The sequence below is a fragment of the Bufo gargarizans genome, chromosome 3 (assembly GCF_014858855.1).
Source record: "Bufo gargarizans isolate SCDJY-AF-19 chromosome 3, ASM1485885v1, whole genome shotgun sequence".
Taxonomy (NCBI): Eukaryota; Metazoa; Chordata; class Amphibia; order Anura; family Bufonidae; genus Bufo; species Bufo gargarizans.
In genome coordinates, this window is record NC_058082.1 from 240,324,865 (window position 1) to 240,345,022 (window position 20,158).

A 20,158-nucleotide genomic window follows, 5' to 3' on the forward strand; every position below is an offset into this window, starting at 1 on the left:
CTTAGCATTTTTAAAAGTTGGGTTTTATGTGTATAATTTACAGATGGTGTATTTATGTATGTGTACCATGTATATTGTGTATTTATGTGTGTTGCATATGTATGGTGTATGTATGTCCGCTGTTGATTAAGGAACCTGTTGTTAAAAATTTGAATCCCACCCCTATAACTAACACTTTTATCAGCCTGAAATATGTTACTGTAAGCTCCACAACTCCTCTCCAGTAACCCTACTTCCACCACCATGTGCGACTACTACCACCTCCACCCACATAGTTATGCATGGGGTTTCGCATTTCCCCATGAATCGCCTCCTCATGGCAGTCCAACAAATGACTATTTTCACACAAGTCAACAGGGAGACTTTCTTCAGTATCTTCCATTGTGCATGGTGAGTTTTTTTTGCCTTTTCTTAGAAAAAACAAAGACATCACACTAAGAGGGGACAGTGAAGACAGAGATAATGCAATTGAAAGGCTGAGCACATGCCATCAGTTCCCTAAAGGCAACAGAATCCACTAAGTGTTATGGTGGGAGTTAAGTTTGCACACAAGCAGATTACTGTGTGCGTAAAGTTGTGTTCTTGCCACACAGATCATTATCAATGACTGAGGCGGAGGAGGAATATGGTAGATTGAGAGGGAGAAGCAGTAACTGACAACAATGATGACAAGGACACTGGAGGTTTTCGCCATACATTCCGTTAACTCTTTATTGCCTCTGTGGCCTCTATAATCCCTATTAGATGTCACCTCCTCTGATTTAGCTCCCAAGTCATTGTCATAGTCCCCCCTCCTTGACACTTTTATCAGACTATGATATAATATATATGTCATTGTGGGCTCCCCCCCCTCCACCTTTCTGATTTTCTGCTCTGTATTTGCCATGAGTGCCACTGTCACTACCACTGCCCATTCTGATACCACGATAGCTACAAGTGCCACTACTGCCACCACCAACACAGTTATGCATGGGGTCCTCCACCTCAGCCTTAACCTCTTCCTCATGGAAGTCCAAATGCTGACAGTTTTCATGCAGTTCATCAATAGTGAGGCTCTTTTAAGTGTCTTTTAGAGGCATTCCATTATGCATTCTGTCATAATAGAAGTCTATGGCCAGCATAACGGATCCGCCCAGTTTCCGTTTTGCAGGAGAGGAATCCAGCATAGCGGAAACTGGACGGATCCGTCATACAGGCCATAGACTTATATGCATTCTGTCATGGAATTGCGTTATGGTCCGCTGTAACAGAATCCATCACACAATGCAGCATATACCCGAACTTGAAATGTAAAACTTGAAGTTCGCTCATCCCAAGACATAATGAAATGCTAGCAAATCGGAATATGGACCCATAGTGAATCTGTGTCCCCCTGTACATAGTTTGTGTACATATGTTTTCCATAAGCATAGTCCTTTAGCTGAAAGAGTTTAGTAAGTCTCGTGTTTTGTTTCACCCATCATAGTGTTGTATTGTTTCATAGAATAAATATTATAGCAATGCTTCAAATATATTCTGTTAAGTAGGCCATGGCCAAATACTTTGAGGTAAATACTAATAAATATGTAATATACATTAATTTATGAGCATTAGCAAATAGCAAGCATAATATGTACCAATCTGCAGATCATAAACTGTGACAAACAGGGGTTTTTTTTCTTTTCATTTTAGTCTGACAGAAACAGTAAAGCCACTGAGAGCTGTCTGTCATCGAGCCCTAATCTTAATGAGAACGGCTGAGCATAGCTCTACTGTGTCAGAAGAAAATAAAAAAGGATGGCTGAAGAGAAACAATATTGTTTCACTCACTTGCAATAGCTGCAACACCAACCGACTTTTTAATATAGATATTTTCTAAAGCTGAGCTTCTGTTCTGCTAAGATGACCCAAAACACAAAGAAATTCAAATACTACAGAAGTACAAAGGAAACAATGTTGTAGGAAGTATAAAAGATTGTTGAACACAACCCCAACCCTTTAGGTGTGATGATGAGTTCTGGCCTAATCATTGATCGTACAAAGATAATTAGAGGCTGTTAATCACCTGCGTTTTGTGCAGTGCGTCATGTTATTATTAAAATCATTAGCATACGGGTTTGTTATGGTTGGCCATATTTGAAAACATGGACTTCATAAATTACATGATTTTGTTGCCCATTTTTATTCTGAAGGTTTTTCGTTAAGACTACAAATTGAATAATAATCCATTTGAATGTTGTAATAATAGGATAATGTGTAACAAAATGCTATAAAGGCTAAACATATATTTGTAATTGTTTTCATTTGCTCCAGAAGTGTTCATACTTTATATTTTTTGGAGCTGATTAAAAAAATAATTGAAATCAAGAGGTGATGTAGTGCTTACTTTATTTCAAAATAAAGCAGAAAATATTACTCTTTATTTGATTAACCGGTACTTCAGGTTTACAGATTTTAGTTGACATCTGACAAAGATATTGAGTGCAACTGAAAAACACAACAACATTCACATAAACAAAAAACTGCCACGGTGGTACTCTATCTTTAAGTTAAAGGGGTCCTCTGGTAATGATTTAAAATGACTAACAGTGATCTGTTCTAGTATGTGAGAAGGACTGAATGTAACCACTTGCAGACCTGCTAGGATGGTGAAGGGCGAGGCCTAACTAAGCACTTCATTGCTCTACTATGGATGGAAATGATGTGATCCTGTCTATGATATAGCATCATGGCTGAGCAGCCTGACTGGAACACTCACTTCGGTGCAGTATATGCAGGTTCCAGAACGTAATGTGTAGTGAGGCCCCATCCTCTTACCCACCTAGGCAGCTCTGCAGGTGGAGGCAGCCAGTCCTGCTCAGATTCTAGGACAGGTTGCAGGTGGCCTTTTTTAAATAATTCACAGAGAACCTCTTTAAAGTCAGTGGCATCATGTAGGCAGACCATATCTTTGGGTGCTGTGCTGAGGGGGGGATAGTGCTGAACTTCTGCTTCATAACTGTAAAGCAATGACATTTTCCTGAAGCCACCTCTAGGAGCTCAGTGCCTGATTATTTTACAGCTTCAGTTAAGTTCAATGGTAACTATATACATTCCTATGCACTGAGCTCCCTCTAATGGTTACTAAAGCGGTGCACTGAATTAGATCTGTGTGGGAAAGATTTGCCAATTGTCTGGTTTAATTACATTTAGAAATATGGTTTTCAGAATAAGAACAATATTTATAAAGCACCTATTCCTATAAGTGCATATGTAGTACCCCAGAGCGGGCACTAGCATTCTTACACCCTGTTACTGTCTCTAATGGCTAATAAATAATGTCATCTGTGTATTTGATTCCAGGTCCTTTAATATTGTGCATTAATAATATTGCTATGTAACTGTAATTAATGTATTTAATTGAATTTCATACACTGTGCCTGGTTTCCCAGAAGGTGGCAGTGTATCTGGCAGAGAGAGATATTTAGTTAGAATGGAACTTACCATTCCACTCTCCCCCTTTTGGGCAGAAGTGGGCAAGTCCTGCTTTCTATCAAAGGAGGGGTTGCACAAAGCTACAGTTAGTCTAGAGTCAATAGTGGGTCTAGAGTGGAGTTGGAAAGAGAAGATACATGGCGCAGTGAGGGGATCTCCCCCATCCTGCAGCAAGAGTCTTCCAAGGAAAGCAGCTCACAGAGTACCATGATTTCTCAGTTTATGGACAGTGTATTATGAGGGGGTCAAAAGCCAAAGGCACCCCACTCAAAGGTATTAGAACTGTCAGAAAGTCTAACTACCAGACCAAAGCCAGAGTTGACCACTGCAGAGAAAGAAAAAGAAAGGTATCCGAGTTTGCCTGCTAGTTTGCCCAAAATCTGATAGAGCCAGAGAAAGACCAAATATTGTCTGGATGCAAGTTTATTTAAGTAAAGCCATTAAAAAGTATGGACTTGGATTATTCTCCACCAGCTATGACTCTCTCCTTTATTGCTATAGAGCCTAACCATGGGCAGCAACGTTATCCAGGTAGGAGCACCGTGACACACTATCTATTCAGCCAAAAAAAGAGATGTAAAACCTCAGCACTCCCAGTCTTGAGTCCAATCTTGTGTTTATTAACACCGTTTCGACACCAAAGTCTTTTTCAAGCTAGGTGTTAATAAATACAAGATTGGACTCAAGACTGGGAGTGCTGTGGTTTTTCATCTCTTTTTTGGCTACCAAGGGGGCCCTTAGTTCGGGGCCTGACCTGACACAGTGAGCACCACCGCCATTCTTCATTGAAATTGACTAACAAGTGGTGCTGTACTGCCTTCACGTTGACACACTATCTATTAAGGCCATATCACCACTCTGCAATCCTAAAATCCTGGGACGCGATAGGATAATTAAGAAATGTAAGGAAAGGAAGCTCCATATTAGATTAGAACTATGTTCCAAAATGTTTCATGGTATACTAGAATAGGGTTTATCAATACTGCAGAACTGACCTTGCAGTTTAGCATAACTCATCCTCATATCATGAGTTATCTGTGTTTTCCATGTACCGTAGGCAAATGACCTGTTTAATTTTGATCAATTATTATCAAATTAAATGAACAGTAAAATCAACTCGGCTACATCAGTATTCTCATACAGAATTTACTTATAAAAACACTAAGGAAGATGATAGCAGTAAATTGTATGTACTTGCCTGTAATTGTTCTTCTAATGCAGCTGTAGCTTTATCTCCACTTGCTTCATCCACTACTACCACCATATGCGTTAGAGAATTCACCCTAACTTGTTCTTGCTCTAAGTCATCTTGTAAAACCTAAGAAAACACAGAAGAAATTGAAAATAATTACTTTATCCATCTGTTTTACATTGGGAAGTAAATAGCAAGTATTTTATCTACTCAGTATATGCTCTACAATCTCTGATTTCTAAATCTGTCCTTTTCTAAGCCATAAAGTGAATGCCTGTTTTTACAAATCAATTTGCTATTTAATTAGTTTGAAAGTTCTGTACTGATTAATTTCTTACTACCGTATATTTGAAAAGGGATGGAGCTTTGTTTTTCTACAGTTCCAGATCCCCTACATAGATATAAAATTAAATGGTAAAATGCTGGCTGCCTGCAGACACATGGGTTGGATTTGATACAAATTTTAGTTTAATTACATGTGAAACCACAATCCACATCCCATGCATATAAATTGGGTTTCCTCAACCCCATTCGCATGCATCTGAATTTTTTTTTGTGCCACTTTGGGAGAATATGCAGCAAAATAATTAGCATCCATGAATTCTGCACTGAAAAGTTCAAACTTCTACAGGCAAAATGTTATGTTGCACGGCAGCCGTCTAGATGAGTGGCTGCCCTTTAAACACAAGGATGGCTCAAGATCTAGTACATGGCCTAATACAGACTGTATGGTTAATGAATGTGATACTAATTAGCTGTGTAGTCAAATAGGATGTTTATGCATAAGGACTGATAGAGATAAGTGGCTAACTTTGGTTTTACATGTGTTTATAATAGACTTGTAGAACACCTATGAAATATATGATTCAAGTTTGAGTATTTACTGCAAGTATACATGTGCCAATTTGCTTAGAGACTGAGTGGTCATTTCCTGTAGGTCAAGAGGGAGCAAGAAGTAGGGCCCTATGGATTACCTAGAAGCAGGGTTGCCAACCGTTTCTTGCTGTGACTGTGATATGTACACTACACATCAGGTTGAGGAAGGCAGCACTGCAGATCTCCTCTGGGTTCCCCTTGACTACTAATGCTGATGTGATGTTAGTAGGTGTTAGCTTGCACACCTACAAGAATCTTGGAAGCTGGTGGAGAAAGAATCTAGTAGGGATGCAGATCAGAGCTTCTGCTGGCAGGATCACCTTTTTTACTGTACAGTATATTTGGACAGTGCACGATACTGTGTACTAGAGGGGCATTTATTAATCTATTTATGCCACTTTTTGTGGCATAAATAGGTTGAACATGTTGTTGCACACCATTTGTGCAGTCAAATTTGCAATATTTCCCCCTTCATAGCATTGTTCTAAAGCAGCGACAAAAGAGGGGGCAGTGTGGACAAGCTTAGAGGCCCTGCTCATTTTTAATTTTTCTCAACAGTTTTTTGCCGTGGAAAATGGCTTAAATCTTAACTATACACCGGATACCTAGAATCCTATCTCCTCCTATGGGACCCTGGAACTAATGTCAGGACTGAGTCTACCTGTCCCTCCAAAGGTAAGGAGTATCCCTCAGGCCTAAAGACAAACAACAGGGAAAGGCAATATATATATATATATATATATATATATATTACAAAAAGGAAAGGAAATACCTATCTACAATGAAGGTTTGGTAGCACCAGGAACTCAGCCAAGAACCAAACACAAGCTAACCACAAGTATAACAGAAGCTATAAACCGGATAGCATAGTGGGAAAAAAAACAATAAATAGAGAAGGTTAAATGACCACAATAGCCACACCTGGGGAAAGAAGGTGTGGCAAGCACCAGAAACAACACAGACGTCATTTGATCCAAAAGGAAAACATGTGAGATCAAACCACGTGTTGCCAGTCTTACAGATCTCCTGCCACCAATTGCGGGAACATTTGTATGTCTCGGTACGTCTGTGACACTAAACTTATGTTATGGACTGTGCCTCCATATAACTTTGGTGCTTCCTTCAGCATAACATATGGACTTTGCATTCTATATATACAGACATTGCAGTGTCACAGTTGTCATACTTCTGTAATTTACGCACAGTCAACAACAAAAACAGATGTTTTTTTGGGCATCCACAGTGTCTGGGATTTTTCTTTTAAGATTGCATTGCAAATTTGCTAATACATGATATGCACAGTACAAAGAGTGGGGGAGATTTATGAAACTGGTATAAAGTAGAACTGGCTTAGTTGCCCATAGCATCCAATCAGATTCTACTTTCTATTTACCAAAGGAGCTATGAAAAATGAAAGGTGAAATCTGATTAGTTGCTATGGGCAACTAAGCTAGTTCTACTTTATACTCGTTTAATAAATCACCCCCATTGTTCTCGGCCTTTACTGCTACCAAACTAAAGGAGGAAAAAATACTCTCCTGCAACTCTGAGGGTACAGTAACACGATCAGGTTTCCTGATACAGTTTTGGAAACCAAAATCAGAAATGGTTTATAAAAATAGAGAAAGTATAAATAACAGATAAGACTTCATTTTTTTAAAAAATACAGTATGTCCTCACTGCTGCTATGCAGCCATAGCATTGGAGCGTGGCCTCTAAAAAGGGGCAAAGTGAATGTCATAAAAATGTTTGGTCTGTACTTGATTTTTGGTTCAGTTGTTCAGAAATAATTGAAGAGCAGTTGGCAACCCTTCCTGGAAGATGAGAACATAAGTTATAAGGATGTCCTATATTATATTTTTTTCTATTCTTTTTAACCTATTCTGAGATAAAAAATAAAAGTGTATATATATATATATATATATATATATATATATATATATCACCCCAGAGTTGTGTTACTAGAAGCCTCTACCCTGCTACTATCTCCTAAGAGCCTTTATATTGTTATCTGATGTCATTTACATTATGTCTTCACAAATGTGCATGTAAAACCATGTTAAATACAATTTTTCCTTGTAATTTTCCAGGTACACCAGCAGGTGGCAGCAATGCATTGGTAAGGTATTAGTTTCAGTTTAGTATGTCTAGGCATGGAATGGATTATTCCAGCTTCCCCCTGTGGAAGTGTGGACTGTTCCCACATCCTTCAGCATGGGAGGAGAAAGATGTTAAGTGAGTGTGCCAGCTACCCCTGTTGGGGAAGGCTGTGTGATAGCCTTTAGGAGTCCCCCTGCATAGGGAAGAAAGCCAGGATCTTGTCTCGGCTAAAACATTGATCATATTCCCAGTCTGAGCCCTGCAGCCTCAGCTGGATGACAAGAAAGCAGACAACCCCCAGAGTTCCATGACAAAAGCATTCTCTGAGAGCCTATCTGTGAGTCAAGTCCAGAGACCTAGGAAAAGCCATATCCTTCTCAGCTAGTCTGTCCCCACAAAGCAGAAGATATAGAGAAGCGCAGAAGATAAATTCCTGCCACAGTTACAGAGCTACTAAGCAGACGTCTTATCCTGCATGCTCCAGATTTATAGTGCAGAAGATTTTTTCCTGCCAACCATTGACAAAAGCGGCTGGGAACAAAGACCAAAGCTGTATACTGCTTGGATTAATGTTATCTTCAGTAAATAAACGTTTGAACTTCAGCTAAAGGTCTGGACATAATTTCTGCTGCAAAATTTCTCTATTACTCCTACTATCACTACACTCAAATGTATTGCAAGTGAGCCAGGAGTCCAGCTGTACCCAGGTAAGAGACACCGTTGACACAATTATCACCACCTATAGAGACATTATAGGCCATTACACCACTCTGGCATTCCTAATCTGGGATGTGCCTTATAACACCTTGGAGGACCCTGTGATAGCACCTTGCGCACGCTGCAATTGGGTCACAAACAAACTATAGACTATTAACCACCCATATCCTGACCCACTGCATAAGTGGTGTCAGTGTACCCGTTCCTGGTCACTGCATATATATATATATATATATTTATATATCTACTGGACAATGACTTTATGACATTGAGTACAATAAATAGGGTTGTGCCAGATTAAAATTAAAATGAATTCCTTCAAGCCCACTGCATAAGTCAGGTCTTTAAAAATTGTACGCTTGCAAGCATAGATAGTGTCATAGCCTTTGGGGTTTTGCTGTTTTAAATAGAATACCCCCAAAGCTATTGTCTGCGATTGGTGGTAACACTGATCACAGACCCTAAATCCCTCAGATGCCATGGTCAATTGTGACAAAGCCATCTGCGCTGACAGGACCAATACGCTCTGCCCCCTTCCCTATCCCGAGCACAGAGATCTAGTAAGCTATTCATTGTCTGCAATAGCCTGGTTCTCTCAAAAAAAAAAAAAAAAAAAAATGGCTATTACAGCTATAGGCTTTATAGAGGCCTGCAGGTGGCAGAGCTCCATAAGAACATACCTAATCTGTAATACTTTGAAATGGTAATTCATTTTAATGTAAGTCAAAAGCAATCTGAGACCCTTAAAAAAGTTTTAAAAAGATTTAAAAGATATAAAAAATTAAGAAATTATAAAAATTATAATTACCCTTTTCCCAATGACAAAAAATAAAAATAAGCAATTAAAAAGATAGATATCATAGTATCCCAGAGTATTGTGGCATCCCAAGATTCCAAAACTATTAAAATATAAATGTATTTATCCCATATGGGACAATAAATCAAAATGGTCGATTCACCAATTTTTTGTTACTTTACCAAAAATGGACTAAAAAGTGATCAAAAAGTCATACACATCACCTTCCTTATATACCTCTGTAGAAATAACTGTGAAAAGTTATGGCAGTCAGAATATTGCGATGAAAAGAAAAAAAAAGTTTTCTACTTTATTTTTTCCAATATTAAAACACAGGAAATACTATATGTACTGACCCAAAGAATGAAGGGAGCAGGACAGTTTTTCTGCACAAGGAACACTGTAAAAACAAAACCCATAGGTGGTGGAATTTCATACCATTTTGAATTTATTTCCAGCTTCCCATTACATCCTTTGTGAAATTAAATGGTGCTATTAGAAAGTTCAATGAGTCTTATAAAAACAAGCTCTTATATTGTTATGCAACCAGAAAAATTTAAAAGTTATGGATCCGGGAAGCTAGGAAGTGAAAAACAAAAACACAAAAACTGAAAATCGCCCAGTACTGGAAGATGTCACTGTGCGCGTCACCAACACTGTGATGTCCACACTGTGATGTGTAGTTGTACAGCACATGACAACAGCAGCCAATTTCTGTCCTCAGCATTAGACCACTGAGGACAGTGATTGGCTGCAGAGGACACGTCATATACCAGCATCTCACTGTAGCAGTTTGTAAACAAGCAGTGGAAGGAAGACTGGATCAGTGTTGCATAATGTGGCACTAGAGAAAGGGCAGATTTTGTATTATCTGGTAAACCCTTTTGAAGGCACACTAAATCCTGAAAAACAAGAAAAATGAAGCATAACCTGCAATAGAGTTAAAAGGGGTTTCTTGTAGTACTTTATTAAAGGGCCTCTGCAAGCTGCTGCAGAAAGCAGTTATACAGATATCCTGCAGTCAATAAAGGGTCTTATTTCTCTCTTTATCTCCATATTTGGCTGGAAACTGACTCTGTGCAGAAGCAGAGATCATAGGCAAAGAGGAAGTTCAGCCAGAGGATGTGGCTTAATGTTAAATTCACTTTCACAGACTGCCAGACGCTGTAAAAGAGTATGGAAGCTGCAAAACTTCAGCACCTTCTCACAAAAGCTCCCAGCCTTTTCATCTTCCTCACTCCTCTTCAGCCAATTTCATTTCACCCCATTTAACAAATCCAATTTTTATTGAAAGATCAGGTCAAATTTCAACATTGCGCAATCAATTTGCTATGTGGTGACAAGTATTGGCTATTGTCAGTGAAGCCATAATGGGATGTTCATATGGCAAAATTCGTCCATGGGAGGCAGCACTGCAGTTTTTGCAGCCCGCAGTTTAATGCTACAACCACTCCAAGAAGGGAACTGTCTATTCATAGCCTGGTGCGTGGACAGATGGCATTCATGAGTACTTTGCTCTAATTGTAATTATTTGAAGACTACAGGTATAGCATAATAAATATGCTCTGTTTGCCTTGTATTGTTCATGTATTTTTAGGAACTAAACAAAATGCAGCTTTTGTGAAATTCGTACTAATATATGGGTAGCTTGACCTGTCAGAAGTCAAATTCTCAGTAGCTATTATATTTAATAAGAAAAGATCTGCATATGTATAATATGGTATCTACTTTAAGGTAACTGGTTAAAATTTGCTAAGTGATTGGATGTATGCCTAAGAGGTATATTTTTAGATTTTCACTATACCGTAGGTTTTATGATATGAGGAGCAAAGAATGATATGTACTCTAAAATGTGTGGGCTTTTGCTGGTAAGAAGTGCTTACTGCTTTATTTTTATTTTTTTGTAAAGACACAAAAGAGAAAGATGGAAGGCAACACATCTAGAGACCCATGCTCTACCCCCTCTCCATAACCATAGCAAATTATCCAGCTGAAATTCCATGCATCTTCAGGGCATTTTTTCCTTTTCTTCTATGTGGTGTTAACAGGAAGGTTGTAGAGATAATCTTGCTGTCAAAAATAATGTAAAGCCATGTGTGAACAGAGTTTAAGTTGTACACTTGCGGAGATAGCAGCTAGTAATTGAAGAGGAAAAACATTCCTGATCATTACTCACACATATAGTTAGGTCCAGAAATACTTAGACAGTGACACAAGTTTACCAAAACATATTCAATATGCTGTTATATAATTAATATGAGCTTAAATTGCAGACGCTTAGCTTTAATTTGAGTGTATTCACATCCTAATAGTAGGAATTACAGTTTTTTTTTTGTATGCACTGTAGCTGCCTTTTTTAAGGGACTAAGGCTACATGCACACAACCGTTCCGTTTTTTGCAGTCCGCAAACCACGGATCCTCAAAAAACGGAGGCTGCCCGTGTGCCTTCCGCAATGTGCGGAACAGAACGGGTGGCCCATTGTAGAAATGCCTATTATTGTCCGCCAAACAGACAAAAATAGGACATGTTATATTTTTTTTTGCGGGGCTACAGAACAGAGCAACGGATGCGGACAGCACAGCACAGCATGCTTTCCGCATCTTTTGCAGCCCCATTGAAGTGAATGGGTCCGCATCCAAGACGCAAAAACTGTGGCTCGGAGGGGACCAGAATAACGGTCATGTGCATGAGGCCTAAGGGTAATTGGACAATTATATAAAAAGTTATTTAATGGACTGCATGGGCTATTCTCTCATTAATACATCATAAATTAAGCAGGTAAAAGGTCTGGAGTGGATTCCAGGTCTGACATTTGTATTTTGAAGCTGTTGCTGTGAACCCAAAACATGCAGTGAAAGAAGCTCTCAATGGAAGTGAAACAGACAATTATTATGCTGAAAAAAAGAAGAAATTTATCCGATAGTTAATGGAAATTTTTGGAGTAGCCAAATCAACAGTTCGGAACAGAAGACAACAGTGGTGGATGACCACAAAATCCTTTCACAATATCCACCCAAGTGAAGAAAAGGAAGTAGGTGTATCAGTATCTAAGATTAAGAGAAGACTTTATGAGCGCAAATACAGAAGATTCACTACAAGATGCAAACCATTAATTTAGTAGTAAAAGGCCTGGTAAACCAACATAAAGGAGGAAACCCAGCAATTGATGATGCCCATGGGTTCCAGACTTCAAGCAATCATTAGCTGCAAAGGATTCTCTACAAAGTATTGGGCAGAGCCCAAATAATAAAGATTGAGTCACTGTCCAAATATTTTTTGATCTAACTGTATTTAACTACAGCAATCACTACTGCAGGCATCCTCAAACTGTGGCCCTCCAGCTGTTGTAAAACTACAACTCCCACAATACCCTGCTGTAGGCTGATACCTGTGGCTGTTCGGGCATGCTGGGAGTTGTAGTTTTGCAACAGTTGGAGGGCCGCAGTTTGAGGATGCCTGCACTACTGTATAGGTATGAATTATCAATACAATTTTTGTCCCCACCTCATACAGTTCCATTATTTGTCAACAGCACAACTCTGTTTATACAAAGCAATGTGATACCAACAATGAAGGATTTGTGGTGCAGCATGAAAGATGTGATCACCCAACAACTGAGCGTTTCCTTTATAAGGGTCAATTATTGAAAATGTGTACTGTTCATACAAACATTTGCTCCTGATAGCTGCCTGATCCTCCACCTATGTAAAAGGGACATAACTTCTACCTTGTTTACATGAATTATTGCACTCTTTACTAATTGTTACATGGTTATATAGTAGTGCTGGAAAAAGACATTAGTTTAACCCAGGGATGGGTGAGAATGGTAATTAAGGGAAGGGGAGTGAAAACCAGTGTTGTATCATTGTAATGCATGTTTACTATGGTTTGGAGTGATATATTGAATTTAGGTTGTATGTGATGCACACCAATGCTTAATTTTTATCACGCTTTCAGCCTTCTGTCAGAAGTACATATATGCAATGTCTTGCGTTGACCGAAGTATATAACTAGAGATTAGCAGATTTCAGCAACATATGCTGTACAGTATGCAGATATGAGTAAACAGATGGTAGCAAAACAGCCTATTTAAAACACACTATACATTTGGATTTTTTAATGCTTTTTAAAATAAAAAAATGAGCAAAACAATATTTTATTTATGATCATAGTACTTCCTCTGATATCTGTCAAGGGAGCTCTTTTCATAACTGTCTGTATATTAACTGTTACTGCAGTGGGTGGGGAACCACTGTGTCAATCAACAGGTTTTCACCCTTTAACTAAAGTATGGGGATCTGGACTTCACTATTTTGGCACCACCAGGCCATTACCTCCTGCAGTAGTCTCTGTATGGTTGACAACTGACCCACAAGGGTCAGAGACACAGATGGAGGGCACTAAGGGTTAAGGCAAAATAGTAGTCAAGGACAGGCTAAGGTCACGGCAGGCAGAGTATGTGCTGTACAGCAGATGGTCCGAAGGCAGGACAGGCAGTGGACAGTTAATACAGCTATCAGGCACAGATTAGTTAAGGCAGTGGAGGGTCAAAATCCAGTAGATGAACAGAAAGTTGGTGCACAGGAAGGCAATAGAAGCAGCACTCCTTCCCAGAAACCCATTTGAGAGCCAGAGGATGTGCATATGTAGGATCCAATATGTTTGAGGATACTCTTAAAAGAGCCATAGGTGTCATACAAAGTTTTTTTTAAAAGGTTGTTTATTTATCTTAGGTTTATCCTTCAAGCTCAAAGGACACTCTTATTGTCTCCATCTGACTACTAAAGCGCTATAACAGTGATGCCTAACCTCCGGCACTCCAGCTGCGGTGAAACTACGACTCCCAGCATGCTCCATTCATTTCTGTGGCGTTCTGAGAACATGTGCATCTTGGGAGTTATAGTTTTACCACAGCTGGAGTGCCGTAGCTGAGAGAGCTTTCCCAACATGGGGATAAAACATGAAGTGAACAGTCTCTTAGACATATTATACTTCATAAACAGTTATTGAGAGCCACACTATCAAAATAATCAAACTGGCAAACTGAGAAGTATATATACATTTACTTGGAAAAAAAAAATCTAATAAAAGCATCAGAAAAGACATATAATTAAATCGTGTTACTTCTTCCATTAGCAATATGTTATACTGGACACTTATTACCAGCATGGTTGAATTAGGTAATTTAATAGTCATCTGCTTATATTAAGCACAATTTTTCTATTTCATAATGAATGGATGTAATAAGACTAGACCAGGCTAATTATTTTCCTGTCTCAATTAAGAATTTTTACTATTTTGTTATCAAACAATTTACATTTTTTATGGCTAACAGTCTTAAGAGCAACAGACTCGTATAATATGTTCCCAGGACAGAACTGAATGGTAAATTATTTTCTTATTTGCTGACATTGTTGTTTTTACTTCTTATGTTATTTTTCACATTCAACAGTTTGTAGCATTTACAATTATTTGTGCCTAACAGATCACAGTAAAAACCTCTAAATGCGATAGATTTAGACAAGCTTTGTTCATCCGGAACCTTCTATTTCAACCAGCAGCTGCCAATAAACTATTTCCTGGGAAGCAAAACAGCTAGGTTGACTATTGTGTAATGCACATAGCTGAACAGCTGAAAAATGAATTTTGCTCTTCTACTGTACATTGTCAGCTTCCTTTTAAATGCTAATATTTTATACTACATAGACTATGAATGGAAATTTAACAGTTATTTGAGTTCTAAGTAATAAGTAATATACAGGGTATTTGGGGTTTAAAGTTGTACTCTCATCTGAAACAATGGGGGCATATCGCTAGGAGCGAGGAAAGTGGTGGCTGGAGGACCCCAGTGCAGCCACCACCAAGCGCTCTCCCTATAGAAGTTAATGGGAGAGCACCGTGCATGCGCGTACGCGATTCCTATTCACTTCTATGGGCCACACAGAAATAGCTGAACCAGCTCTGTTTTTGGTGACCTCATAAAAATAGGGCATGTAGGGCATTTGTGCGGTTACCAGAAGTGGGACCCGCACCTACCAGACAATGGAGGCATGTCCTAGAGATATGCCTACATTGTCTGAGATGGGAAAACCCCAATAACTGCTTGGGGTTTGCCTCTGACCACTACAGTTCCTTAATTATTTAAATCAGGGGTCCCCAACTGCCGGGCGACAGAGGAGAGAGGAGCGGAGATGCCAGGCGCATGTGCGACCGACTCGAACATCAGAGTGGAAAGAGTCAGTGGAGAAGGAGGGAGGGACGCGGCCGCCACAGAGCCCAATAAAATGAGTGAGCTCTGACGCTTCCCGCACCACTACCACCAATGAATGTGTGGCTATTAAAGTAGAAGGAGGGACGGGGGAGGGTTTACCGATGCGCCGTCTCAGCTAGCGTGCTCGGCGAACGGCAGCAGCGGCAGCTTCCTCCTGAGTCTTGTGTTCTCCAGTCCCCAGCCATTAGTGCTCTGAAAAGCAACACAAATACCCGTCCCAAACACTGCAAGATTATTAAGCTGCCTCAAAATAAAGGCAGGCAAAACACATGTATCAGGCAACAAGCAAGATTTGGAGTCAATGTGACTCATTAACCGCAATGTTGCCAGTAGCCATAATTTGAGAAGATGGGGTCACCTATTATTAATCTGAGGTACATGGTGCTATTACATTAGTACCCCAATGTACCTCACATTAAAAGTAAGTGGCCCCAAGCACCTCATCAAAAAAATGGCTTAACCATTAATGTGAGGTACACATGATAAGGTTACTTACTATTCATGTGAGGCTCATGCAGATCCAAACTGATAAAACAATTTGCCTCATATTAACAGCAAGTTACTCCAGCATGTACCTGATGCTATTAACTCTATAGTTATATAGTGTTATATATTTTAATATACACCTTGTGTTTTGTTATGCACGTGAATCAGTCAGCGCTGACCAGCACCCCTCAAGCCCCAGCACCCCTCAAGCCCCGCCCCAGAACCACCCCACCCATTCCCTGGGAAAATTGTCTTCCATGAAACTGGTCCTTGGTGCAAAAAGGCTGGGGACCTCTGGTTTACATAACCACAGTACTTGCCCATACATACCCCTGAGCCTATTCTGTAGCTCAGCCCAGTTCAGCCTATGCCAAATGCCTGAGGGGAATAGGCCATCAAATATGTACTTCTGGAAATCCCACTTAAAGGGAATGTGTCATCAGAAAATGGTCTATTGTTTAAATCATGTTTTTGTGATCTTTAGAATTTGGGGAATTTCATTTTTTTCCATATCATTATCCATATAGACACAATGGGGGAGATTTATCAAACTGCTATAAAGTAGAACTGGCTTAGTTGCCCATAGCAACCAATCAGCTTCCACCTTTCATTTTTCATAGCTTTTTTGGTTGCTATGAGCAACTAAACCAGTTCTTCTTTACACCAGTTTGATACATTTCCTCCAATTTATAAGAGGCGACCACATTGGATTCTATCAGAGAGTTTTCTAGGCATGTTATGTTACTTATACAGAGGTCAGGACTGATATCACCTATTGTGGATGATAGATTCATAGAGGTGTTACTTGTCATTGTAAATCTGCCTATGGTGATATTAATAGCTACTGAAAAGTTGCCAGTGCAGAACAGGAAATCAAGACCTATTATTAGACCTAGTGGGCAGTGGGAAAATAGCAGAACTATATACATTTTTAAACAAAGATAGTAACGAGGAAAAATAAAAATATATAAATCACAAAAATTCTAAAAACAAATGTTTAACATAAAAATTTGATTTAAACAAGTGCGCCCTCCTTCACTTGCGGGGCCCCATTCCCGATTAAGGTGCGGGTCTCAGCGGTGGGACCCGCACCAATCAGACAATGGGGGCATATCCTAGCGATAACCCCCCATTGTTTGAGATGGGACAACCACTTTAATTTAAATTTTGGTTAACATGTAAGTTGTATGTACATTTATTGAGTGGTTGTTTTGGTTTCCATTTACTTGGTGGCAATTGCTAGTGACCATGACAGGTTGAACTTCCATTGACACAGCATGGCAGCATATGGTTACCCATTACCATGTAGCTGGTAGCTTAAATATTGGACCCTTGGTTCTGGATAAGTCCTGTGACATTAGTGGCGGGTTCCAATTTGTCAGTCAACAGAGAGAAGCAAGTCCACTGGCCAAAACTATATTGCGTGACAGAAATGGTTACGGTGTATTCCCCAAGAATCAGACAGATTTTACTGTCTGCAGTAGAGTAATAGCAGTAATAATGGAGTCTAGTATATGTGGTTAAAGAAGGCTGACTAAGTTCCAAGGCAAGATGCAGATGCTGAAGAATAGATGTGGGGGAGAGAAGAGTATCCCGGCAAAACAATGAGAAAATTACTAGAGTGCAGTGTGACAACTGTGGAGTAGGCCAAGTAAAGTTCTGGAAATTATAGTATAATGAACGATTCAACTAAGAATTATGAGTAGCCTATAATCACCAAGATTTTGCCAAAAGTGTGTAACCACCAATATTTTATCAACATCCCTCCAAGAGAAAAGAAAGAAATTAGTTATACCAATTCTTCAAGCCTACTCCTAATTGGCATCACCATGAGTGTTCTGGCATTGCAAATTTTTGATAGTACATTGTATAGAGATGGCTATTCACATTGAAAGTTGTATAAGAAACTTTCTTTATGGCTTTTGAAAAAATAAAATAAAATCATCTTATAGGATTTAAAAGGGGATTTTAATGTAACTCTCTGATTCCTTACTTTCTTTAAACATAACCTCAGAAGCAGTAGCAATAATGGAGGACATTATACAACAGTACTGAAAGTTTAGATGTGCTATGAATATAGCAATTACAGTAAATCATTTAAAAACCAGCAACAGTCCCTGTATCAGTTTGTCTGACTCTGACAGCCTGTTGCAGCCCTTCCCTACTTCTCATCCTCCTCCTCCCTCTCCTATTTATAGACTTCTATGTAATCAGATCATTCAGTGATCAGACAGACCATTGAACCAAAGTGCTTGGGTGCTCGAGTAGAACACTTTGCTCTGCACAATGGAAGTCAATGGGAGAACCCGAGCATTAAACCAGGCACCCCCTGCTCTGGGTCATAGGAAAAGGTTAGAAATTGATGGAAACACCCCTGAAATGGTTCGGGAAAAGCATAAGGAGGATGTCTGGATGCATTTTGGACTCCCATATCGCTGCTCAGAACCATGTTGTACGCCACTTTTACAGACTGACAATAATACGCACCAAGATAAAATTGATTTTAGAGGAAAAATTGTTAGGAAACATTCTTTCCTATATATTTACTTGTATATGAAGTGCAAGTGCTGCCAAAAAATACAAGGAAGAGGCACTCCGATACAACCTGTATATCACATAAAGTAGGGCCTCATTCACATTTTGGTACAATGTTCAGGTAGTGGGACTCCTACACTCATAAAGTCTATGCACTAACTGAAAGGGCTGCCAAAAATTACAAGAAACTGGCACTCCAATATACCCTTTATTACACATAAAAGAAGGGCATCATACACACCCTTGAAAAATTATGATTGATGGCCTTCTGGTGACCCTCAAAAACATTAGGAGCAAGGGCCTGATGGTGACCCTCTAAAGCATTTGGGGTGAGGGCCTGCTGCTGAGCTGACCCTCTAAAACATTACGGGGAAGGACCTGCTGCTGATCTGACCATCTAAAACATTAGGGATGAGGGTCTGCTGCTGATCTGACCATCTAAAACATTAGGGGTGAGAGTCTGCTGCTGATCTGACCATCTAAAACTTTAGGGGTGAGGGTATTATGCTGATCTGACCTTTTGAAACTTTAGGGGTGATTGTCTGCTGCTGATTTGACCTTCAAAAACATTAGGAGTGAGGGTATGCTGCTGAGCTGACCTTCTAAAAAATGTGGGGTAAGGGCCTGAAGCTGAGCTGACCATCTAAAAATTTAGGGGTGAGGGTCTGCTGCTGAGTTGACAATCTAAAAAATTAGGGGTGAGGGTCTGCTGCTGATCTGACCATCTAAAATATTAGGGTTGAGGGTCTTCTGCTCAGTTGAATTTGACCATCTAAAAAATTAGGGGTGAGGGGCTGCTGCTGATCTGACCTTCTAAAACATTAGGGGTGAGAGTTTGCTGCTGATCTGACCTTCTAAAACATTAGGGGTGAGGGTATGCTGCTGAGCTGACCATATAAAAAATTAGGGGCGAGGGCCTGCTCCTGATCTGACCATCTGAAAAATTAGGGGTGAGGGTCTGCTGCTGAGCTGACCATCTAAAACAATATGGGCGAGGACGAGAAAGGAAGATTGAACCATGTGCCCTTTTTTGTAGTGGAAGGGGTGCATGGGAATACAGTGTATTCAATACACACATTTAAAGTGCCTTTATGTTCAGCCGGTTTTCTCTGGTGGAGTAGAGAAGTCAGGGTCTGCTGCTGATCTGACCTTCTAAGGCCTCTTTCACACTTGCGTTGTCCGGATCCGGCGTGTACTCCACTTGCCGGAATTACACGCCGGATCCGAAAAAACGCAAGTGTACTGAAAGCGTTTGAAGACGGATCCGTCTTCAAAATGCTTTCAGTGTTACTATGGCACCCAGGACGCTATTAAAGTATACTTTACCACGCGGTATACTTACCACGCTGGTGTGACTGGTCACGCTGGTGTGACTGAGAGTGGTGTCCTGCTCCACTTTGCAAATTGGGACATGAAACTAGGTATCATAGATGAGTGTGTTTCTTGTGATCTGGCAGCAGGCACAGTTTCACCGCGCCCAGGGCCACGGCTAATGCATGCACCATCAGAAGCACGGCAACTTCCTTGTCACTTACTGCTCGCCTTGAGCATATTAAATGGCATATATGCTTGCAAGTATGTCAGACCTATAGAAGCGCAGGCTTTCTAAGTGTTTGACAAATAAATTAAATTGAATGTCACAGATATTTAGGATGTAGAAATACAGGAGAATGTCGCTGTCACCAGCGACGAAAAAATGCAACTGAATGTCACTGATATCTAGGATGTGC

The 20,158-nt window shown here is 39.8% G+C and overlaps 1 protein-coding gene across 6 annotated transcripts in view; it reads right to left on the bottom strand.

Moving 5' to 3' along the window:
* The window catches only part of DMD (dystrophin), a 3,186,583-nt gene that overhangs the window by 2,119,955 nt on the left and 1,046,470 nt on the right, over positions 1-20,158 (bottom strand). For all 6 annotated transcript variants that reach the window (XM_044284724.1, XM_044284721.1, XM_044284723.1 and 3 more), the window contains one exon: positions 4,652-4,771. In XM_044284724.1, coding sequence (XP_044140659.1) covers positions 4,652-4,771 — 120 coding nt within the window. The remainder of the gene's footprint in view (positions 1-4,651; positions 4,772-20,158) is intronic.